General features: G+C 42.7%; 1 protein-coding gene across 1 annotated transcript in view; it reads right to left on the minus strand.

The window, feature by feature from the left end:
• SPTLC3 (serine palmitoyltransferase long chain base subunit 3) overlaps positions 1 to 25,130 on the minus strand; it is a 149,002-nt gene that overhangs the window by 48,808 nt on the left and 75,064 nt on the right. Inside the window, exons 5-7 of the mRNA XM_040248292.1 lie at positions 24,060 to 24,184; positions 21,109 to 21,202; positions 5,850 to 5,955 (exon numbers count right to left, since the gene is read on the minus strand). Of these exons, the coding sequence (XP_040104226.1) occupies positions 5,850 to 5,955; positions 21,109 to 21,202; positions 24,060 to 24,184 (325 nt within the window). The remainder of the gene's footprint in view (positions 1 to 5,849; positions 5,956 to 21,108; positions 21,203 to 24,059; positions 24,185 to 25,130) is intronic.

Raw genomic sequence — 25,130 nt, forward strand, 5'->3', positions numbered from 1 at the left:
TTCATTCCAGAGGTCACAGAGTGATGACCTCATCTGGAGACCACCTGAGGCCAGATTAAAGGAATACAGGCACTGCACACACACCCTGACCCCCAGAACCCTGCCTTGGAACCACTGCTGTAAAACTCCCCACCAAATCCCCCCAGGTTGGGACACACAGTTTTAAGGGCATTATCCTCTTGCGTCCCACTTTGCCTGGCAAAGCAATAGAGCTATTTCTTTCTACTCCATCCAAAACTCTGTCTCTGAGATTCAATTTAGCACCAGTGCACAGGGGCTGAGTTTCATCATCATACACTCTATGGGTCTGGGCAAATGCATAATGACACATACCTGTTATTATGATATAATACGTACTACTTTTTTTTTGCCCTAAAATATCCACGGTGCTTCACCTGTTTATCTGTCTCTACACCCAACCCCTGGCAGCCAGGGATCTTTTGGCTGTTTTCATAGTTCTGCTTTTTCCAGAACATTATGTCGCTGGAATCATACGCTAAGTGATGTTTTCAGATTGGCTTCTTTCGTTAGTAAAACGCATTTAGATTTTCTCTGTGTCTTTTTGTGGCTCTGTAGCTCATTTCTTTTTGGTGCTAATATTCCACTGTCTGAATGCACCACCATTTATCCATTTGCTGACTGAAATACACTTTGGTTGCTTCCAAGTTTTGGCGATTAGACATAAAGATGCTACAAACGTTTGTGTGCAGGGTTTTGAGAGAACAGAAGTTTTCAGCTCCTTTGGGTAAATACCAAGGAGCAAGATCGCTGGATTTTATGTTAAGAGTATGTTGGTAAGAAACCACAAAACTGCCATCTAAAGTCACTGGACCACTTTGCATTCCCACCACCGGTGAATGAGAGCTCTGGGTTCTGGCATATTCTCACCAGCACTTACTATTGTCAGTGTTCCAGATTTCAGCCTTCCAGTAGGTATGTAGTGGTATCTCACTGTTTTAATTTGCATTTTCTCTGATGGCATATGATGTGAAGCATCCTCTCACGTGCTTATTTTCGTCTGTACGTCTTCTTTGGTTAGGTGTATGTTAAGATCTTTGGCCCATTTTTTTAAAAAATTCAGTTGTTTGTTTTCTTATTGTTGAGTTCTAAGTGTTCTCCTCCTCGCATCTTTTAGATAGCAGTGCTTTATCAGATCTTTTGCAAGTATTTCCCCCAGTCTGTGACTTGCCTCCTAACACTCTAGATATTATCTTGCAGAGCTGAAGTTCTTAATTTTAATGAAGTCCATCTTATTTGTGCTTTTTACAAGGTCATTCTGAATGGATGTTTTCAGATTTTAATAACACGAAGATCAGAGTCATCTTCTCTTACTTAAGTTTGCAAGTTAATTCCAGTATTTTCTTAGAGTAATTGCTTGTTAAAGTTATTGCCATTGATGGGGAGTCCAGCCCTCTGACCCCATAAGCTGAGGTGGCAGCCACATCATTTACTAATTCAGGACTTGGGCAACTTAGTTCCTGCTCTCTGCCTCAGTTTCCTTGGGTATAAAATTAACACGATGATAGCACACTGCTCACAAAGCCTCAATGTGAATTCCTAGAAATAGTAGTTGTAAAGTGTCTGACACATAGTGGGCACCCATTGGGTTGTTCTTGTCCTCAGGAGGAGCTTAGGAGGAAACGGCAGCACTGGGGCCTCATTTGAGAAATTGGGAACCCTCTGTGTTGACTCAGGAAGGAGGCATATGGGTGTCATACCCAGTACATGGATGGATGCCCTCAAAATTCTAGAACCTTCTTCTTACCTTTTAAAATGTTGTAAGTTGGTAACACAAAAACGCTAAAAACCTGACATGTTTTTGTTAGCCATTTTTTGTTCTGGAACTGAGTTTGGCAGGAGCCAGAGTTCACATTGAACAGTTTGCAGACAGTCTAGGCAGCTAATTAGCCATCTTTGCTGGCACTGGTCTAGCTGATGTTAGGAGTCTGCCCACCTGGTTTATATTTCTTCCTCAAAAATTAATGACTCAGCAATACTGCTGATTCCAGGAGTTAATGCAGGGCACACAAGAGTTCTAGAGAAAACTCAGTTTTTATAAAGAGTGATATTCATCCACACTAAGTTTTCGTTTTCTCAATGTGACAAAATTTGAATTGAATCTTTCCCCATAGTGGTATATTGAGTTTGGTTTATACATGAAAAGGCTATCTATGTTATTAAAATTGCTGTCAAAGAATACTGTGCCAAAAATGATGAAAAAAACAAACAAACAAAAAAACACACCCAAGAACAGTATTTTCTTCTTGAGTGGAAGGTCATGTTTTCTTTTGGCTTCAATAGAGGGGAAAAAAAAAAAACTAAAATACAACTGTAGGTAAAAATAATTTCACTCATTAATTGAAATATCTGTGCAGGGATTTGGATTATTCTTAAACCAGCAAGCCAGTGAATAATCTCTTTATATCTTTTCTGTTACATAATGTATTAGCTAAGTGACAAGACTCCTTTTTTAAATCTCCCTCTCACCACCTTCTCCTCAGTGTTTAAACCATATTACCCACTAGCATGACTGGGTATTAAGCCACTGGTTTGCCAACTTACACGGTGGAAAAATCTCCTTGGTGGGCCCAGAGTATAATCCAAGAGAAGAAAGAAGGTGGAAAGAGAGGAGGAAAAAAAAAAGGAGCTGAGGTTAATTAAAAATCAAGTAACTACTGTTTTCTTTTCCTTTGTCTTTATTCATTTATACCATAGGGATACAGTTTAGATTTTACTACTGAAGTTCTCAGTTCTTAAACTTACATTATTTGGGTCAGGAGAATGGCTTACATTCTGAGACAATGGCAGGCTGAAATTCTAACATTTGTTTATATATGTAGTTTTGGATATGACTAGATAGTATTTCTTGATTAAGTTTATTTTAAAAATTTGGGCTCCAGCTATACTAGTTTATATCCAAGGTTATTTTGGACCCATCTCCCATTTCTAATGTTTCCCTGGTGGCTCAGGCAGTAAAGAAACTGCCCACAGTGCAGGAGACCCAGGTGAGATCCCTGTGTCAGAAGATCCCCTGGAGAACGGAACAGATACCCACTCCACTATTCTTGCCTGGAGAATTCCAGGACAGAGGAGCCTGGCAGGCTACAGTCCATGGGGCCGCAAAGAGTTGGACATGACTGAGAGGCTAACACTTTTCACTTTCCCCGTCTCTAGTGTATATTTGAATGACTTTAAAACTCCTCGACCACCATGAATTGACTACTAGGCTTCCCAGAAACACAAAACTAGAAGAGTGTGACTTTAAAACAGAGGAAAATCCAGATGAGAACACCAAAGCAGTACTGCTGTACTTCTGAACCCCAAATCGCGGAACTCGAGACTTCAAGCTTCAATCTCCCTATTTTATAGATGAAGAAATGAAGCCCTAGATGGGTTGGTGAGGAAGGTCAAATGGATGCCTCTGCATTTTCCATGTTTACTTCATTGGATGCGGGCACGTGGGCAGACTCTTCTGTTTACATTGGGTCTCTATCCCTGCAGAGCCACCTGGTTTGAATCCCAGTTCTGCTTTATCTCAGTTACCTTCTCTGGGGCAAGTTTTCTAGACCTTGGAACCTGAATGCCTCCATCCTCACAATAACCTCAAGAGTACTGGAGGTACTTACTTAAGATGGCCCACATGAAATGTTTAATGTGTCAATGCATAGGCACTGAATAAATGCGTACTTTGTCCTCTGACACCCATCCTCCAGGTGTCAGACAGCTTCGCCATGCAGATGGCTTGTTGTTTTCTGAACTGTGTCTTCCTCAACTGAAAATAAATTTAATGATGAGGACTGCTACCCTTGGCTGTGGGTTTACTATGGGCTGGGCTTCTGCCAAGCACTGGCATGTATGATCTCATTTAATTTTTACAAAGGAATTCTGTTAAGGACACAAAGCTATAGGCAGTAACACAGGATCTGTGCCCGTGTCCAGGCCTCCCTCCAAATCCTGACCCCCTGTCTTCTCAATATAAATATTAATACTTTCATGATCTATGGATGGTGATAGTATCACTGCTACTACTATTATTCTTATACCTGCTGTTGTGGAGTTTATTGACTTCTAGGATTTGGTATCTAGCTTTTTCTGCCTTGATACCTACTTTGAAACTAATTTGGCTGACTACTCTTTTTGGGAGTTTTGAAAAAATTGATTTATGTGAGCTGTCTGTGGTAGGGGGACTTTGCCCATAGGGGCAAACCACAGACAGAGATAAAAAAGATCTGAGAGTGAAAACTCTAAGGAAGATTCGTGTGGATGTTAACAAGGTATACATCCATAATACATCTCTGGAAAGCAGCAGTGCATTTGTTGATTGCTGATTTTGCTGATATCAGGTAGGACCCAGCCCCAGCATAGCCATTACCCAGGGGTTTCTTTCTGTAACTGATGGAACTGTTTGACAGTGAAATGCCGGTGGTCCGCTTAATTCAGCCATGATCAAAGTACTTAGAACACACAACTTCCTTTTAGTGGAGCTGAGTTCTGTTTGTTTGCAGTTGGGTTCTGTTTATTCTGCTTCAGGGAGATGCTCATCTCTCTGGCTCAGCTGATCCACCCTCCCACCAGTCCAGGCCTGACTGACAGATAAGAGCTCTCCTCCCAGGCTGGCATCTGGCACAGATCTCACAGGGAGAAAGACCGAAGCTGGAGGTCGTGACAGTCAACATGAGATTATTTCCTAAAAGTGGCAAGTTCTGGGCTTGTGGTTGGTTACATGAGTCTATAGCAGGGCTTCTCACCCTCAGTACTGTTGGTATGTTGAGCCAGCTAACTCTCTGTTGCAGGGCCCGCCCCGTGCGCTGTAAGGGGGTTGGCATCATCCCTGGCCTCTGCCCACCTGGGGCCAGCAGCGCCCTGTTGTGACTCTGACAACTGAAAACTGACAGGTATGCTCGGGTGGTGCCCTTGGGAATGGAAAGAAATGCTGCTTCTGATCTCAGACTTCCTTCGCAACCACATTCCCTCTTGTTGGGAAGTTAAGCCCTCACTCCCTTCCTTGCAGTATTGTTCATCTTTCCATAATGATATCATAGGAAGTATCACCCTTGATTCTTCTGACTTTAGGACTGAGCATCGATTTAGGAATGAGCAACTTCGTTGACTCATGGATTACGGCGCCTGACAGAAGCCGAGTTTGGGGCAATTTCGATTTCAGAAACAATCATCAATGTAGAGAAAGAAGCAAATTCAACTGCAACCCTCAGTATGAAAGTGCAGTTCTCACCAGCTTAGTGGATGTTTTGTCTGCTCAGCCCACAAGCTGAGAGAAGACTGAACACGTCTTCAGAAGCAAAAATCATCTCTTCTTCCCAGCTCTGAATCAAGAATTGCACTCTGGGTTAGTCTTACCTTGAGGAAAATGTGCAGGCCTTTTGTGTTCTGATGCCAACAACTGGCCAAGTTCAAGGAGCAACTAGAGTTTGGTGCACTGTTGAATTAGGGGCAGCTGAGCTCCCATCAGCGGTACCTACTTTCCTGCCTTTGTCGTAAAGGCAAAGAGTGTTCTGAAGTTGAATAACCCAGTCCCAGAGGTCTTTGAAACTGTGGGACAGCCAAGGGCAGTGGGAGGAATCAGTGCAAGCTAGCACTGTTAGTCAGGACGTTTCTGAAGACACTTTCTCTAGCACACCAGCCTCTGAGGTGCTCCATCGTAGGTATGGTCATGGACAGGTCAGGTGAGCCAACCCCTGACAGTTCACATTGGTGGATTTGGCTCAGGTCCCTTCATCTCTCCTCTATCTCATTCATTTGTCTCTTTCACTAGGAGAGGTCAGCCTTGCCCCACTTATCAGCTTGCTGTGCGCCTCAGTGTGTGAATAGGTCTCTGGTTATTCACCTACCTGTAGATGCCCTCCACTAGGATGAGAATCTTTCTCCAAGCTCTGCGGGTTCGAGGCTGGCCGTAGATGACTGCATCTCTCAGGAGCTTCTCTAGGCTTTGCATGTCTTTAAATAATACAAAAAAATTGGAGTCATGAAAGGGTTTTTCTTTTCTTCCTTCTTTTTTTTTAAAAATTATTAGGAGTAGGAGTCAGATATTTTACACTCAGGCTTGGGCCTGAATTTTCAGAGAGCAAAGCTGGAATCAGAGAACAATTGGAGGGGAGAGAGCAGTCTATTTCTTAGTAAAATTTAACTCTGACAAGATGAGAGGTTGGGTTTCCAAGCAGGGAGAATAAGCCTCTAGTGGAGGTATCGATACATGGTTTCAGAGGCTCTTCCCTGGCGCCTCTTAGAGATTGAAAAAATGCAAGAAATGCATTTCTTAGGCTGAAGATTTGTTGCCAGGTTAAAATTAGCCTGGAGAGATGTCATTATCTAACACTCACCAGTCGATCCTTTCGGCACCATCTTGGGAGAGTTTAGCTGGGTTTGCTCGAGTGGCAGGATGTTTGGCCGGCAGGGGTCTCACTGCCTGAGCTTTGGGAGCTGGGTGAATGGATGCGGCATGGAGGCCACATTCTGGGGTACAGCAGTCCCAGGTCTGCTTCTAAACTTTAAGGCAGTGTCATTTTATGTCATTTATCTACCAGTGGGGCTCAGACTGCAGACAACATGAAGCGCTGTCTGGGGACCTAGTTAACAGGCACATTCCCAGTCTCACGCCTAGAGATTCACGCCAGTTGGCATGGGAGGGGGTCCAGAAGTCTGGTGAGTGGGGTCTTGAGACTCCTGGATCCATCACTCAAAGCCAGACCTCTATTTTTTTTTTTTTTCAATGAAAATTCTCTACTTTGATTTTAACATTTTTAAATTAACTTTTTAACTGAAGTATAGTTGACTTACAATGCTGTATTAGTTTCTGCTGTATAGCAAAATGAATCAAGCATACATATACATGTATTCACTCTCATCTAGACTCCATTCCTATACAGCAGATCTGTATTTTGAGCTACGTTTTCCAACTACATTTTAGAAAAATGCATGAGTACCTCAAACCCAGCATTTCCAAGGTAGAACTTGTGGCAGGTGCTATTATTGGCCCTAATTCCTACCCTCTGCACATTCAAGTAAAGAGGTGGAGGGTATTTTCCTGCCTCTGACTTGTGTTCAGCCAGTGACTTGCTTTGGCTAATAGAATCCAGGAAAGAGAGAGCAGGTGAGTTCTGAGTATGGCCTTAAGAGACCTTCCATGTTTTTTCTTTTTCTCTTGTGCTTCTGCCAGTAACAGGAAAAGAACACCCCCAGGGCTAGCCCAGCTGGTCCCAGGAGGGGCCCAAGAGAGGCTTCGAGATAAGTAGGACAGTTAGCCCAACCCACCTTCAGTCACGCGGGAAAAATCAGGGATATTTACTGGGTGCTACTGAGGGTTCGAGGCTGTTTGTTGCAGGAATAGCTAATGAATGCAGCCTCCAAAGACCCTTCCTGACCTAGCTCCTGGCTATCTTCCTGATATTATTTCTCAGTATTCTTCAACACACAGCCTCTCATCTGTCTTACACACTTTCCCTCGTCTGTCTGGTGAACTTCCACCCATCAGGCAAGACTCCACTAGAGCTCTTTTGGCTGATACAGCAGACTTTCTTTCTTCCTTCATGTCCTTAATGATTTATATATACACATATATAGATATTGTGTGTGTGTGTCTATTTTGTTTAAAAAAATTTTTGTTTTTACTGAAGTATAGTTGGTTTGCAATGTTGTATTAACTTCTGCTCTACAGCAAAGTGATTCAGTTATACATTTATGCATTCCTTTTTATAATCTTTTCCGTTATGGTTTATCACAGGCTATTGAACATAGTCTCCTATGCTCTACAGTAGGACTTTGTTGTTTAAGATGACGTGGTAAATATACACAATGGGATACTACTCAGCTGTAATAATGCCATTTGCAGCAACATGGATGGATGTAGAGATTAGCATATTAAGTGAAGTAAGTCAGACAGAGAAAGACAAATGCCACATGGTATCACTTATGTGTGGAATCTAAAAAGCAACAGAAATGAACTTATCCACAAAACAGATACAGACTCGTCTACTCTATTTTAAAGCACTCATCACATTGCTCATTATTTGAGTTCATGTCTATCCTCCAGGGAAGGCAGGGACCTTATCTTATTCATCCTTTTAGCCTAGTTCTAATGCTCAGTGTTAGAGCTAATTTGATATGTAATAGTTGAATTCCTTATCTTGTCACGGAAAGGACTGTAGACCAGGAAACAGTAAAGGGAATGACACTTTGGGATCTAAAGATGAATTATAAGTGAGGACAGTTTCCTCATGCTTGCAGTAGTATTTCTTTAAATAACTGTCTTTTTAGCTTTGTTTTAAAGACAGGCAGATGTATCTTCTGAGTCATGACCTACGTTTCTGCATCATTGACCACTAGAGGGCAGCCAAGGAAACAAAAAGCAGCTTTCTTTGAGAATTTCAGGGATAGCAGCCCTTCACATTTATTGACATTTTGCTTTCAGCTGGGCTCCTAAAGTATTGAAGGAACCCTTGTGCTTGGAGAAACCAGATCCCTTTTCTGTAACCTGCTGAAGGCCTGTTAGTCTTGGGATAGAATAAACAGATGATGATTCAGAGAATAAAGAGATGATGAGTCTAAGCAGAACTGTTTAAAGGGTTTTTCCTCCTGGGACTTGGAATTTACAAGTCTTTATACAGAAATAATACATGATGAGTGTGATTCCAATAATAAAAGAAAACCCAAGTGAACTAAATTATAAGTCATTTAAAAATCAATATTCTCCCAGTAGTTAGTTGCTTAGGGAAGAGATGGGAGATTGCAAAGGGGCAAACTTCTGGAGGAGAATAGAATGATGACTGCTCTCTTAGTGGAGATTATCACCACCGTAGACGAACATCAAAGTTTATCACACTCTATATTTGTAATGAAAAAAAAATCGATATTCTAAGCTTTTGAAAAATCTGCACACGCCTAGATTATCATACTCTTCATGTAGTCAAAAAAGTCACATACATCTTAGAGGCTGAGTTTGGGAGTTTAAGTCAACACTGCTAAGGAAAAGAGATGTTTCCATCCATTCTTCTAATATCAGACAGCCTGCCAACGCCATTGATGCGTTTGCTGCCTTTTGCAGACGGCAGGGAACTCATCGTGTTTGTCGTGAATGGACAGCTTTTTGGGGAGAAGTTTTTAGCGGAACTTGAGAAGACCCCTGGTGTCCACCCACTGGGATCCTTACGCAAAGGGAGAATCCGTCAGTCATGTTTCCCCCTTGGGGGATAAACTAGCTAACTCTTTACAGAATCACTGAAGCTAGGCACAGAGAGGTATGACCTCACTCACTGTAGGATTCTGGGCCCATGGTAACATCTGGTAACACGGTAACATTCTGATTCTCAGGTTCTTACTGTATAATTCTACAGTGTGGGTTACAGACCTGTAGGAACGGGGGATTGTGGCTTATGTTCTGCAGGCCTTTTGAGAGTCTACTGTTTCAGCAAATCATGTGCTAACATCTGCAAGGGATTTTCGAATAATAATACTTATTAAAGTACTTATACTCACATCATGTTAATCCCTATGACACCTCTGAGAAGTAGGCAAGAACAATTAGGTTTTGGCTTTTTTCAGATAAGCAAACTAAAGTCAGAAGTTTGTCAAACCAATAAAACCCAAAACAAACCAAAAAAAAAAAAAGATTCAGCCTAAACAAATCAGTTCCTGGTCAGAGTATAAAAAAAAACTTGAGTTAGGGAAATTAAAAGAGTACATTTGACGCCATCCAGGTGCACCCACACAGTGCTATTTTACCGTGTTGTTACAAAGTCATAATGACACACTGAGGACTTGCGATCATCACAAAGTTGAGTAACAATGCCTTAGATGTTATTTACCACCAAATCTGGCTCATCAAGACGGGTTCCTTTGGTTTGTGACAGGATGAGAGAAGGGAGCTGGCATGGTAGGCGATGAGATGTAGCCTAGGGGCTACATTCTGGCTCAAAGCTGCCCTAGTTTGTCACCAGTTAAGCAATTACTAAATCCCAGGAAGAGCCCATCTTTGTGCCCAAAGCTCCAATCAGCCTTAGGTGGCAATGACTGTCTGCGTCAGTTCCTGCACCTGTTTTTGAATTCAAAGCCCTGATAATATCAGCAAGCTTCTGGGATCTGCACAGACATTGAGAAGAGAGCCCAAGTCAAAGACGATTACAAAGAAGCCGCAATCATCTCAGAAGGGAGGGTCAGTGTAATTCAAAGAGCCTCTTCCTAGAGATTAGAACTGGGTCCCTGGCCTCTTTTTAACTCCCTTGTACAGTGCCGACACGGTTTCTCCCGCCACGGCTGCCTCTTTCCTCATCTCTTGTGCAACTGAGCTTTTGTTGAGACAAGAGAACTTTGTCCCCAGCCATCCCTCACTGCCCTGCCCTGCTCGCCCATCCAGGGCCCATGGTGGGGGCCACATGGCAGGCTGCGCTTCCCAGACACTGCCCAGTGTGCTGGCAATTCACCTCCACCACCCAGAGCTCCAGGAAACCTGCCTGCAGCTGCATTTAGATACATCCTCTGGTTCCCTGCTCTGTTGGATGCTTGCCCAAATCTTTTCATGTCTACAGACAAGATCTCAGCAGCTCAATAGCTGCTTCTTAAGTGAAAAGATGGTTGGATGATGAAGAAATGCTACTTGCTCCTCTTTCTAATTCTTCTGCCATTCATCCCCTCACCCCCACCCCACGTCCTTGGGTGCCTTCAGAGACACTCAGTGGCTTCATCCAATATTGAGCCCAAATGTGAACTATTAAGCAACAGATACTTAAAGCAACTGTGAATGATGACAAATTATTCTTACTTTTTTTTTAAAGCCTTTATGTGTGTGTGTGTGTGTGTGTGTGTGTGTGTGTGTACCATTTTTAAACTCTTTATTCAATGTGTTACAATATTGCTTCTGTTTTAAGTTCTGGTTAAGATCCCCAGGGCATGTGGGTCTTAACTCCCTGACCAGGTATGGAACCGGCATCGCCTGCATTGGAAGGTGAAGTCTTAACCACTGGACCTCCAGGGAAGTTCCCTAGTCTTACTTATAAGATGGTTTTGGGGGCACTGCTCCCTTGTGTAGCCTTTGGGGAAACATGATCATAATGGCCACTTCTGGCAAGCAAAGCAAATGTTCTTCTCAAAGTCACATTTATAGAGTCTCCTCCGCAAGATCAGTGAGGGGCATTTCTGATGTCCTGGAGAAGTGGTGCCTTGCAAAGCAGTGTAGATGCATACTTTGGCTCAGGTCTTCTGGATGGATCTAAAAATATGCGGGCAGGTATCATGTGGCCTTTTTAAGTCATAGAAGCAAGGTGAGGTTCCTGGAAGAGGGCAAAGGGCAGCAGGGAGGAGAGGAGTTGGACTGAGGTTTGAGGGTGTACTGGTGGCTGGGGGTAGCAGAGAGGGTCATCGCAGAAATGTCTGGCCTTGAGGACACGAGATGAGCGGACAGAGTCTGCATAAAGGGACAGGGTGTCCCATGCACTCAGATTCGGGGCCTGATACAGCATGGAGGTCTCGGATCCTCAGGCAAGGGCCTGTGGGAATAAACTGAGTGGGATCCTTGGGTGAGTGGGATCAAGGCAGGAAGGTGAGCCTTGACTCGGGGACCACTGTGGAAGCCTGAGTCAGCACCTAGATGCTGTGTTTCAGGTCGCGGGGCAGCCAAGGGCACCCAGCGAGTGCTGCCTGCCTCCCCCTGACCCAGCTGCTCTGACCCGGGAGAGTTGCATAAGAGATGGAAGCTGCAGCGTATTGCGTACATCACCCTTCCATCCGGGGGAGGCATGGAGTGGAAAGGAGGTCTAAGTTCATTGTGTTTCAATGGGGAACACTGAACTCAGACCTCCTTGATTTACATCTCATCTCTGCCTCTTTCCAGCTCTGTCTCTGAACAAGTCACCTCACCACCGCCTGCCTTTTTTCTTCATCTGGAACAAGGGGTAATCGGTAGGTGCCTTGTTGTGTAGCTGAGGTTGAAATGAGTGAGCGCAGGTTGAAATGAGTGAGCGCAGGTTGAAATGAGTGAAAGTTTCATTCTAGCAACGGTTCAAGACTCTTACTGTTAAAAGGTATAGAGGCAATTGCTTTATTTATTAAAGTGAAAATCTAGTTCAAGAGCCTGGAGATCTGAAAGGCTGTGGCTTGTAAAGTAACCTAAGTGATGTTTATGGGTTTGACCTTCCACTCAAATGACGCTCGTGGGCCCTCAGAAGAGGCAGGGTCCCGAGTGTTCCCACAGACAGTGTGTGCTTTGTCCCCTCTCCTCATGGCCTGTAAATGCCTCTAGAAAGAATCCTGGCTCTTCCTCTCAACTTTTTTTTTTTCCCAAACCACTCCAAATTCTTGGCCTGCCCATTCCTCTGACCTCATGCAACTCTCCTAGTTGAAAAGACTGCTTCTCCTCTTCAAGACCAGCTCAAGAAGCTCTCTGTGGCTCACTTGAGTATGGAGCTTATGCACAGACTCTCTGCTCCAGGTGTGGCCCAGCACCTGGAACAGCAGCATCACCTGGGGGCTTGTTGGAAAGGCAGATGCTCAGGCCCCTGCCCAGATCTGAGTCTGGACTCTGCATATTACCAAGTCGCCACACAGTGCCTCCTTGTACATTAAAGTCTAGGAAACATTATCCTAGAATCTGCATCCCATGCATTTACCAGTAAAGTGGGCAGGTTCAGAAAAAGAGAAAACAAAACTCAGTTCTGATTTCCACAGACCTCTGAAAGCAGAGGTTGACCTTTCCAGAAAGTTGAAATTCCCCCAGAATTTGCAGTCCTGGAATTCTCAGGGTGATGATATACTCAGCCCAGAGGACGCGTTCACTAAAGGACTCCAGGTACCCCACGGTGCTTGGACCTGGTTATGATTCTTCATGACCAGAATCATGAAGGAGACCAAGCCTGTGGGGCCCTGGTTGGAGCTGATGCCTTGGCCAGTGCTGTGAAATGGCTGGAGAGTCTATTTTATGGCACTGATGAGTCACAAATGCAAACTAAGTGTTGGCTGTTTCCCTGGAGCTACCCACAGTAGATGGTGCAAGGAGATATTCTTAGCATGGTGCCAGAGGGCAGACTTCAGCTTCTGGGTGAACAGGCTGCTAACAGAATAAGGCATCACACTAGACTGATTTTCACAGGAGAACCCATGTCTCTCTGGGTCCTGCATGGGGTCTGGCAGTAGCTGGACTTGGTGAGAGAGGAAGAGAATCATCCAGAGATGTCCACGCACCTGGGTCCTCTCACTGCAAACACAGGCTATCCTTTGTCCAAGAGATTTCTTTCTGGCTGCAGGAGAGTACTCAGCCTGAGTTAGGACAGCCCTCAACCAACCAACAAGTGGGAACTGGTGGGTACGTCCTGCGGCTCCCACTCTTCAGGTGGGGTGACACTGAGGCAGCTCACTCTGGTGCCCAGGGCCTCCTGGTAGACTTGCTCCCCGCTTGTCTGTTGTGGTAGACAGCACACTCTTTCCTGGCTGCCTCCCTTCCCTGTCTTCAGCCCCTGCTCATCTGCCTGCATCCTGGGATCACTTCCTCAGGAAAGGACTAGCCTTTGCATCGCGTCTCAGGTCTGGTCCTGGGGAAAACGAATCAAGACAGGAGCAATGGACTTGGGTTTGAATTTTGACTCTCACCGTATGTTGTGTGTGTCCTTGGCCAGGTCATTCAGTCACTTTGAGCCTAGTTCTCCCTTAATAAGTGAGAATAGTGAAGAGAAATATAATCTGGATTTTTGTTAAATTTAAATGGCTGATTATATAAAAGGCTTAATACAGTGCTTGCTGCTGCTGCTGCTGCTAAGTAGCTTCGGTCGTGTCCAACTCTGTGCGACCCCATAGACGGCAGCCCACCGGGCTCCCCCATCCCTGGGATTCTCCAGGCACGAATACTGGAGTGGGTTGCCATTTCCTTCTCCAATGCATGAAAGTGAAAAGTGAAAGTGAAGTCGCTCAGTCGTGTCCAACTCTTAGCGACCCCATGGACTGTAGCCTACCAGGCTCCTCCATCCATTGGATTTTCCAGGTGAGAGTACTGGGGTGGGGTGCCATTGCCTTCCCCGAATACAGTGCTTAGCAGCAGTGAATGTTGAATAGATGATCGTTGGGATCTCAACATGGTTGTCCCTTGGTATCCACAAAGGACTGGTTCCAGGAACCTCTGTGGACACACAAATCTACAGATGCTTAAGTCAGTTATATAAAATGGCATAGTGGTTGTGTATAATCTATGCACATCCTCCAATATAATTTAAATCATCTCTGGATTACTTATAATACCTCAGTTCAGTTCAGTTCAGTCGCTCAGTCGGGTCCAACTCTTTGTGACCCCATGGACTGCAGCACGCCAGGCCTCCCTGTCCATCACCAACTCCCGGAGTTTACTCAGACTCATGTCCATTGAGTTGGTGATGCCATCCGCCTTCTCCTCTCACCCTCAATCTTTCCCAGCATCAGGGTTTTTTCAAATGAGTCAGCTCTTCGCATCAGGTGGCCAAAGTATTGGAGTTTCAGCTTCAACATCAGTCCTTCCAATGAATATTCAGGACTGATCTCCTTAGGATGGACTGATTGGATCTCCTTGCAGTCCAAGGGACTCTCAAGAGTCTTCTCCAACACCACAGTTCAAAAGCATCAGTTTTTTGGTGCTCAGCTTTCTTTATAATACCTAATACAATGTAAATCCTGTATAAATAGTTGCCAGCTTGTGATAAAGTTTTGCTTTTTAAAAAATTTTATTTGTTTACTTACTTATTTTTTAGCCTTGCCAGGCCTTCTTTGCTGTGCATGGACTTTCTCCAGTGGTGGCAAGCAGGAGCTACTCTCTAGTTGCTCCTCCGCATGTTGGATCTTCCAGGACCAGGGATTGAACCTGTGTCCCCTGCATTGGCAGGCGGATTTCTAACCACCAAACCCCCAGGGAGTCCAAGTTTTGCATTTTTAACTTTCTGGAAAATGTTTTCCTGAATAATTTCAGTCTGTGGTTGGCTGAATCTGATGACTGTGGAGCAGGCAGAAGTGGAAGGCTGACAGTAACTGTCCGCATCTGCTGTCTAGGAAGAGCTAATCCCTGGTGACAGATTCTGCTAAAAATAGACTTAAGCATTGTTTACTTTTCCTTAGAGAGCAGTGCCTTCCTTTCAGAACTTTCCTTCTTTTAGTCTTTTCAGTTCCTCATTCTGATTTGGGGAGAGTAGAGAAATGATGGGGGCTTCCCCGGCGGCACTAGCAGTGAAAGATCCCACCTGCCAGTGCAGGAGACAGGAAATGTGGGTTCAGTCCCTGGGTCGGGAAGATGCCCTGGAGGAGGGCATGGCAACCCACTCCAGGATTCTTGCCCGGAGAATCCCATGGACAGAGGAGCCTGGTGGGCTACAGTCCACAGGGTTGCAAAGAGTTGGACTCCACCTAGACGACTTAGCAGGCAGGCAGGGAAATGATGAATAGCTCAGAGTTATTGGTCAAATCCAGTCACATAGGATTCAACATTTATTATGACGGTCTGAATAGTCTTAACTATACTTCAGGTATATCTTTTCCCCATACAGAATAGAAAAATTCAAGGACCTAGAATTCTGATTAATTCATAATTAAATAATAAGCAAGCATCCTTTGGTATTAATCTCCATAAAAATAGGACCTCTTCTCCCTCCAAGGTCAGGACAGTACCTTTAAATGTAAGCAGAGGACACAGGTGGAGCAAAGTCCATATACAAGAAAGCGGAACACATACAATTGTATGATACCCCATAATCCTGATGTTTAAGAACCTTCCAGTTTAGGTGGCCATTCTTTTTTCCAATGAGTCAGACTTTATTTATTTGCTCAGTCCTTTCCTCTTTCCAATAAGGAATTGCACTGGTCAGTCTTTCTTGTTCAGCAATCATGCCACCCAGTTAGCAAAAATACTTTCCCCCACACAAACCACTACCGAGTTCTTTCTCATCCTGCAGTAAACTCTTCCAGTCCAGATGTAGGATTTTACATGTGTCTCAGCTACGTTTAATTTTATTTGTGTGATGTTACTGATATTTTAAGATAGTCTTTTTTTTTTTTTGCTTCTGAAGTGCTGCATTTTCCTCTTTTCTTGAAGCCACCTTCAGTTTTGATAAATAAGCCTTCCATTTCTTCCTCAAAGCCTTGGAACATGCCCATCAGACAGGGATCAGAGAGGAAGACTTTTTCTTTCCCTATTAAATAGTAGTTTTAGTGATATAGAATTCTATTATTTTCTGTTGACCAATCATGATACAGTGGTATTAAGTCTGATTCTGTGCGACCCTGTGGACAGCAGCCCCCAGGCTCCTCTGTCCCCAGGATTCTCTAGGCAAGAATACTGGAGTGGGTTGCCATTTCCTTCTCCAATTAAGTGAATAATAGCTACGAAATCACAACAGTGAAAGATGTTTATCAGTTTTCACAATCAGTAGCCAGACAAAAAATAAAAGATAATTACAGTTTCAAGCCGTAGTGGAAATACGATTAACCTAGCAGTATAAAATAATCACACACAATTTGGGGGGTTAGGTAGAGTGATGTGGTAAGTGGAAGTGCATGCATGCACGTCTTCCCATCCACCCAGTCATTCTGTATCTCTTGGTCGGTATATTTAACCCATTTACAGTTAAGGTAATTATTGACCTGTCTGATCCCATTACCATTTTCTTAATTGTTTGGGGTTTATTTTGTGTCGGTCCTTTCCTTCTCTTATGTTTCCTGCCTAGAGAAGTTCCTTTAGCATTTGTTCTAAAGCTGGTTTGGTGGTGCTGAGTTCTCTCAGCTTTTGCTTGCCTGGAAAGCTTTTGATTTATCCTCCAATCTGAATGAGATTGCTGTGTAGACTATTATTGGTTGTAGATTCTTCTCTTTCGTCACTTTAAATACATCATGAAGGCGGCCATTTTTAAACTCCATCTCACAAGTTATTAGCTCCTATCTGGCCTGCTTGCACACCTCTTATACACACAGGGAGGCAACTTTATATCTTCAGCAGATTCTTTGAAAAATCTTTACCTTGTTCCAGTCAGCACTTATACCTATTAAGGATTAAAATATCATTGTTTACTGAGGTATTTAGGATTATTTCAGGATAAATTAAAGTTTTGCTTTTTGTAACTTTCTGAAAGTTTTTTTCTCAAATATTTCCAGTCTATGGATAGTTGAATCCGGTGCATGTGGAACACACAGAAATGGAGGGTGAACAGTAATTGCCCACATTTTGCAATCTAAGAACTCATCCAGCAATAAAGACAGCCAGCAGCTACTGATGCCTTACCTACTGTGACTAAATTGAATAATTTTTCCCTCCCTATACCATCTCATTTCTGGAACATCTCAAATGAGAAGTTGTTCCAAGGACACTGAAGCTAGCCCTGCTCTCAAAGGTGGTTGTGTTCTGATGTAAATACAGCAGCAGGGAGAATTCTTTATGGGTAAAAGTTGGGTTGAGCTCATTAGTGAGTGAGAACAAGTGATTTGTATATCTGAGACTGAAACTCTATTAGTTTTCTACTGTAAGAGATGAGCACAAATCTATGGCTTTAAAATAGCACAAATTTGCTGTCTTACAGTTCTGGAGGCTAAAGGCCTGAAATGGGTCTTGTTCAGTTCAGTTGCTCAGTCATTTTCGTCTCTTTGTGAGCCCCATGGACTGCAGCATGTCAGGCCTCCCTGCCCATCACCAACTCCTGGAGTTTACTCAAACTCATGTCCATTGAGTCAGTGTTGCCATCCAACCATCTCATCCTCTGTTGTCCCCTTTTCCTCCCGCCTTCAATTTTTCCCAGCATCAGGGTCTTTTCAAATGAGCCGGTTCTTTGCATCATATGGTCAAAGTATTGGAGTTTCAGCTTCAGCATCAGTCCTTCCATTGACTATTCAGGACCTATTTCCTTTAGGATGGACTGGTTGAATCTCCTTGCAGTCCAAAGGACTCTCAAACATCTTCTCCAACACCACAGTTTAAAATAAGCATCAATTCTTTGGCACTCAGCTTTCTTTATAGTCTGATTCTCACATCCATACATGACTACTGGAAAAAACCATAGCTTTGACTAGATGGACCTTAGTTGGCAAAGTAATGTCTCTGCTTTTTAATATGCTGTGTAGGTTGGTCATAACTCTTCTTCAAGGAAAAGTATCTTTTAATTTCATGGGTGCAGTTATCATCTGCAGTGATTTTGGAGCCCCCCAAAATAAAGTCTGTCACTGTTTCCATTGTTTCCCCATCTGTTTGCCACGACGTAATGGGACTGGATGCCATGATCTTAGTTTTCTGAATGTTGAATTTTAAGCCAACGTTTTCACTCTTTTCTTTCACTTTCTTTAATTCTTTGCTTTCTGCCATAAGGATGGTGTCATCTGTGTATCTGAGGTTATTGATATTTCTCCTGGCAATCTTGATTCCAGCTTGTTCTTCACCCAGCCCAGCATTTCTCATGATGTACTCTGCAATATAACTTTGACATACTCCTTTCCCGATTTGGAACCAGTCTGCTGTTCCATGTCCAGTTCAACTGTTGCTTCTTGATCTGCATACAGATTTCTCAGGAGACAGGTCAGGTGGTCTGGTATTCCCATCTCTTTCAAAATTTTCCACAGTTTGTTGTGATCCACACAGTCAAAGGCTTTGGCATAGTCAATAAAGCAAAAGTAGATGTTTATCTGGAACTCTTTTGCTTTTTTGATGATCCAGTGGATGTTGGCAATTTGATCTCTGGTTCCTCTGCCTTTTCTAAATCCAGCTTGAACATCTGGAAGTTCACGGTTCACGTACTGTTGAAGCCTGGCTTGGAGAATTTTGAGCATTACTTTGCTAGTGTGTGAGATGAGTACAATTGTGTGGTAGTTTGAACATTCTTTGGCATTGCCTTTCTCTGGGAGTGGAATGAAAACTGACCTTTTCCAGTCCTGTGGCCACTGCTGAGTTTTCCAAATTTGCTGGCATATTGAGTGCAGCACTGATTTTAGACAATATTAAGCAACCTGTTGTGGAGCCTGAATCTACTCATCTGTAAACTAGTGCTGACCTCATGGGGCTGTCCACAGGGTTAAATAAGTACATAAGGAAAGATCATCAACTCAGCATCAGGTGCAGTGTAAATTCTCAGTAAATGCCAGTTGCTTATATAAAATAACCACAGTAAGCATTTATTAAAAGATATAAATGAGAACTGTTATCTATTTTCTTGGGCCCAAAGACAGAGTATGAAGAATAAGTTACTGAATGTTTAAGAGCTTTGTAAAATTGGAAGATAAATTGAAATTCTTCCATTGTAATTTTGGCAAAGGACTAAGAAATTACAATTTTGTTTGAAGATAATTTCAAACTTAACAAAATATTTGCAAGAATTAGAATATTACAAAGAACACCCAGGTAACTTTTACTTAGATTCATCTAATAACACCACAGGTACAAACAATTCAGTAGCTTCTATTACCAGGCATTTTATATTCCTTTTCCAACATATTGTGAATCAGGCATCATAATCGAGATTAGTTGCATACTATGAATCAGGCATCATAATAGAGGCTATTTTTGGAATTAGTAAATAACAATCTAAGAAGGTTAAGTAATTTGCCTAGGGCCACATTATAGTAGGCTATAAAACAAGAACACAACTGTTTGGGTCAAAGCCTATACTTAGGAAAAAAAAAAATCAATGGTTGTAAATTTATGTATGTTGTATACTGGGCTTTCCTGGTATACTGGGCTCAGCTGGTAGAGAATCTGCCTGCAAGGCAGGAGACCCTGGTTCGATTACTCAGTCAGTAAGGTCCCCTGGAGAAGGGATAGGCTACCCACTCCAGTATTCTTGGGCTTCCCTGGTGGCTCATGTGGTAAAAAATCTGCCTGCAGTGCTGGAGACCTGGGTTCAGTCCCTGGGTTGAGAAGATCCCCTGGAGAAGGGCATGGCAACCCACTCTAGTATTCTTGCCTGGGGAATCCCATGGACAGAGGAGCCTGGCGGACTACAGCTGATGAGGTTGCAAAGAGCTGGACACGACTAAGTAACTAAGCACGTGCTGCAGAGCACACTTGTGGTAGCTATTAACACATCCCATCAGTTTTATCACCCTGTCTACCTATCGTCTTCATCTTTATCGAATCTCCGAGGAAGATTATTACATTTAGAATGGATAACAACGAGGTCCTACTGTATAGCACAAGGAACTATATTCAATATCCTGTGATAAACCATAATGGAAACGAATATTTAAAAAAGTATACATGTGTATAACTGAGTCACGTTGTGTATAGCAGATTGGCACACCACTGTAAATCAACAACACTCAGTAAAAAATAAAGTAAAATATGACGCAAATGAACCTATCTATGAAACAGAGATAGACCCACAGAGGGTGGATGTGGGAGGGAAGAACCGGAACTTCAGTAGATGCAGACTGTCACATAGAGAATGGATAAACAGCAAGGTCCAACTGTATAGGACTATACTGAGTACCCCGAGGTAAACCATATGCATGACTGCACGGATGCTCAGTCATGTGTGACTCTTGGCAATCCCACGGACTGCAGCCCACCAGGCTCCTCTGTCCCTGGGATTTTCCCAAGCAGGACTACTGAAGTGGTTGCCAGTTCCTCCTCCAGGGGATCTTCCCAACCCAGGGATCGAACCCAAGTCTTCTGTGCCTCCTGCATCGGCAGGAGTATTCTTTACCACTGAGCCATTTCTGAGTTACTTTGCTGTACAGCAGAAATTAACAATTAAATGATAGATTTATATAACATTATAAATCAACTATACTTTGATAAAAAAAACTAAACTAAAACAACAAAAAAAAACTTAAGTCTCCAAACTTCCCCAAGGCAGAGTTACAAAAAAGGAGGCAATTTTACACTTCTGATAATTGTACGCACTCTAAGAGCTCTGCCATAGCTTCAGCAGCTGCTTTGTAAGACCATTAATGACAGTGACTCTAATATGTTTGGGTTACACTTAGCAATCTGGGTGCGTGATGCAGTTCAACCGTTTGTTCCAGGTCACCGGAGGTTAACAAGCCAGTTGTGAATATAAACATAACCGTGTTTCATTAGCTAAGCTCCCAGTTTGAAGAGCAAGGACAAAGCTGTGTCAATAATCTTTACTTTTGTCTAGGAGCAAGTGGTACCTCTTGGATAAAATCGTTGATACTCACTGTTGTGTTTGAAGATCCTTATGGTCGCGCCTGAGAGTCGGGCCCCAAGCACTAGGGATGCGTGGTTTAACTCGTCGCTTAAAATGAGGCATCCCTGTGTAGAAAACAGACATGGAACACAGGCCAATAAATAAAAGAAAGGGGGAGAGACACGTGGGGATAGGACCTCACTTCAAGACCTGTAACATGGATTCCCACAGCCCTCTTTAACTTTAAAAGGCCGAGAGTTTAAATGGGTGTTTATATGTTTGCATGGATAAGATCCTCAAGAGCAATTAGCTGATGGAGATGGGGATCCTCTTACGGGAATAACATCTTTTTGAATTATTTTTATGCTACAGGATTGATGGTTGGCAGGAAAATGAATATACTTTTGGGTGGGGCGTGGGTTTTCTGGGATTTTCCAGTCCCTGCTGGATTATTTGAAATGGTTTTGAAGCACTGCGACTAGAAGGCAGGGTTATTCGTTCTTTTTTTTTTTTTCCCTGCAAGACATTTCAAGCTCTTCTTTTATGATTCCCATTCCACATTATAGTAACATCCACGTAGACAGAAGCATCTCTGCTTTACAGTTAAAAACTGCATCTGGAAAAGTATGGATGGCAATTCAGTCTGAGGCTTGGAGAGGTCAGTCTAATTTACTGCTTATCAATTAATGTTTATAAACTATTTTCTTTATTAATTTAAAGATTTATAAATTATGAAATTGCCCAAACATATTTTAAATGCAGGGACCTGCAAAAAAATAAGAAAGCATTTTTCCTTTGTGGCCATCCAGAATCTTTGAGTTTTTCGTTATATAGAAATTTCACACATGATACATTTTAAATTTTCGAGGCCAAAGGGAGCAAAATTCTCACATCTCCATACTCCAGACATTGTGTATTTGTAATTTTTTGGTGAACATATGACAGTTGTAAATCATCATATCTCACTCTCAAATTCTTTAGCGTGTATCTACTAGGAAAAAGGACATTCTCCTACATTATCACGATGCAGTGATCATAATTAAACATTAATACAATGCTATTACCTAGACTGGGCTTCCCTGGTGGCTCAAATGGTAAAGAATCTGCCTGCAGTGCAAGAGATGGGGGTTCGATTACTGGGTTGGGAAGATCTCTTGGAGAAGGGAATGGCTACTCACTCCAGTCCTATGGGATGGACAGAGGATCCTATGGGCTACAGTCCCTGGGGTCACAAGGAGTCATCACTTAATATATAATTCAAAGTCAAACTTTGCCAACAGTCTTAAAAATGTCTTGATGACTTTTGTAGAAATTTCATTTCCTTCTTTTTTGTTTTTTTTTCAGTGCAGAATCCAATCAAAGATTATATATTGCATTATAGTAGTTGCCATGAGTCAGATTTTTAAAAACAGAAATCTGATTATGGCACTTGCTTACTGAAAATGAGGCAACCAACTCTCCATTTTTCTCCAGAAGAATTTCTGAAACTCTAGCACCATTTATGCTGCAAAGTTCTTTACAATTTGGTACCTGTCTTCATTCTGATTTCTTCTTCAGTCATTCTCTTCTGTTCTAATTCTTTTAAATGTCAGTGCTTTATACATGATACTTCCATTTCTTTCTCTTAAGGAAATAGCTTATCTCTACAGATAAGTACCAGATTCTGTTCTCATGTCACCTTCTTTGCATAGGCGTCCCAGCCTTTCTTGAAAGAATTATTTTGTCTCTCCCCATTTATGGGCACACCTTTTCTGTAATTGCCTGGAGAATCCCATGGACGGAGGAGCCTGGTGGGCTGCAGTCCATGGGGTTGCAAAGAGTTGGACACGACTGAGTGACTTAACTTAACTAACTTAACTTAAGGTAGCACTAGTAGTAAATAACCCACCTGCCAATGCAGGGGACATAAGAGATGTGGGTTTGATCCCTGGATTGGGAAGATTCCCTGGAGGAGGGCATGGCAACCCACTCCAGTATTCTTGCTTGGAGAAACCCATGGGCAGAGGAGCCTGGTGGGCTATGGTTCATATGATCACATAGAGTTGGACACTATGCCCCATTAGACTGTAAACTACCTGAATTTACAGGACAAAGGTCTTATACATCTTTGTATGCCCTACATTTTGCCTCATTGGAGGACACAGCAGATTCTCAATAAGTGACTGAGTGAATAAAGTGAATTACACAAGCAAAATGTTTTGTCAAAATAAATGCTTAACAATCATTTGCTACATTGAACATGATGACTCAGGAGCTTAGAAATTTAATTGATCTTGCTAAACTATCACTGAAGAGAAATTTGACTCACATCTAGGGCTGAGATTCTATAACTGGAATATCATGATGAAGAAATTTGCTGGACTCAGCTGGTACTGACATAGGCTGGGACCTGGACCTGGGACCCTTTGCTGCAGAGCTTGCACCTAGACAAACCTCTCTGTGTTCTTGAGCAACAAAGCACACAGCAACTATTCTTGTGGGACTAAAAAATAGCTATATGCATACACTGCAAATTATGGACAACAAAATACAAAACCCAACTGCCACTTCTTAAGAGACAGCAGAAAAAGCAGGGTGTTGGGAGCAAAAACAGGGTACTGCAAATGGTCCCTGCACGCAACATCACCAGAGCAGTGGGCAGACCACCCAAGCCATCCCTTCAGCCTGACCTCTGGACCCGCCTCTATCCTCACCCCATGTAAGAAACCAGATCATCCCCCTTCAGGGAGTAAGCAAGTAAGAGAACCTCTTACTTATTTTTGCTCCTGGGGCCCCCTTAAAACCTTGCCTTAATCTCTTGTCTGGTCTCATCAATTTCTATTGATTAGGAAAGGACCCTGGTTGGTAATAGTACGTATATTCAAAAAGTTGAACATCCAATCCTAAGAAAAGAAACTTCTCAGCTATATGTCTAACAGAGGATTTACTCAGATTGTCTCAGGAATAACACAGCAGAAGACAATTATGTTAACAAAGCCTCACCTTTCCAACGAGTGCAGGGATATTCATTGAGTTTGTTGCAAATCCCATCCCAAATACCATAGCAGCTTCTACATTCAGGAACTTAGCCACAAGATCCTCCAGCTCTTTGTGCTTATCCAAGGTTCCTGCACATGAAATGATAGGGTGGATGAGTCTTCTGTTCTCAACAGGCTGAAGACTGAAAACTCAAATTCCAATGCTTAATCACCAAAAGACACATATAAGAGTGTTCATAGCAGGTCTGTTGGCCGTAGACCTATTACAGAAGCAATTCAAATACTCATACACTGTAGAATGGATCAATACACCGTAGGGGGTATTTATATAGTAGAATTCAGCACAGCGATGAGAAAAAACAAACTAATATCCCATGCAACAACATGGAAAACATCACAAATATGCGATCAACTGAAAAAAGTCAGATATGTATACACGCATATGGTATGAATCCATTTGTAGTTTACAAACAGACAAAAACAACCGATAGTACCAGTGTTAGGAGTCAGGTATTTGCTGGTGTTGTTTAGTTGCTTGCTAAGTCATGTCTGACTCCATGGACCACAGCCCGCCAGGTTGTCCATGGGATTTCCCAGGCAAGAATACTCAAGTAGGTTACCACTTCCTTCTCCAGGGGATCCTCTCAACCCAGGGATGAAACCCCACCTCTGCCCTGGCAGGAGGATTCTTTACCACTGAGCCACCAAAGAAGTTCTAAAACTCAGAAAAGTGGTTACTTTTGTTGGAAGCATGCAAAGAGCTTTGAGATGCTCTAGACATTTTGTTTCTAGAGCTTGGTGCTGGTTACATGGGTATGTTTGTTTTGTGACAATCCACTGAACTTTATACTTATGATTGGTGCAATTTTCTATATATATATATATGTGTTTTATCATGTAATAAAATTTATAAAAAATGCCACAATTCCTCTTTCCTCCCACCCTACACCCCACAAATAATTAAATTCTAACTCCCTCAGAGATTCCCCATTCTTAGATGCAGAATTCATGACTTTTATACATGCAATCAAGCTATAATTGATTGAACCTTTGGAATGTGCCAAATTTCAAAGCC

The sequence above is a fragment of the Oryx dammah genome, unplaced genomic scaffold, assembly GCF_014754425.2.
Source record: "Oryx dammah isolate SB20612 unplaced genomic scaffold, SCBI_Odam_1.1 HiC_scaffold_10, whole genome shotgun sequence".
NCBI classification, from domain to species: Eukaryota; Metazoa; Chordata; class Mammalia; order Artiodactyla; family Bovidae; genus Oryx; species Oryx dammah.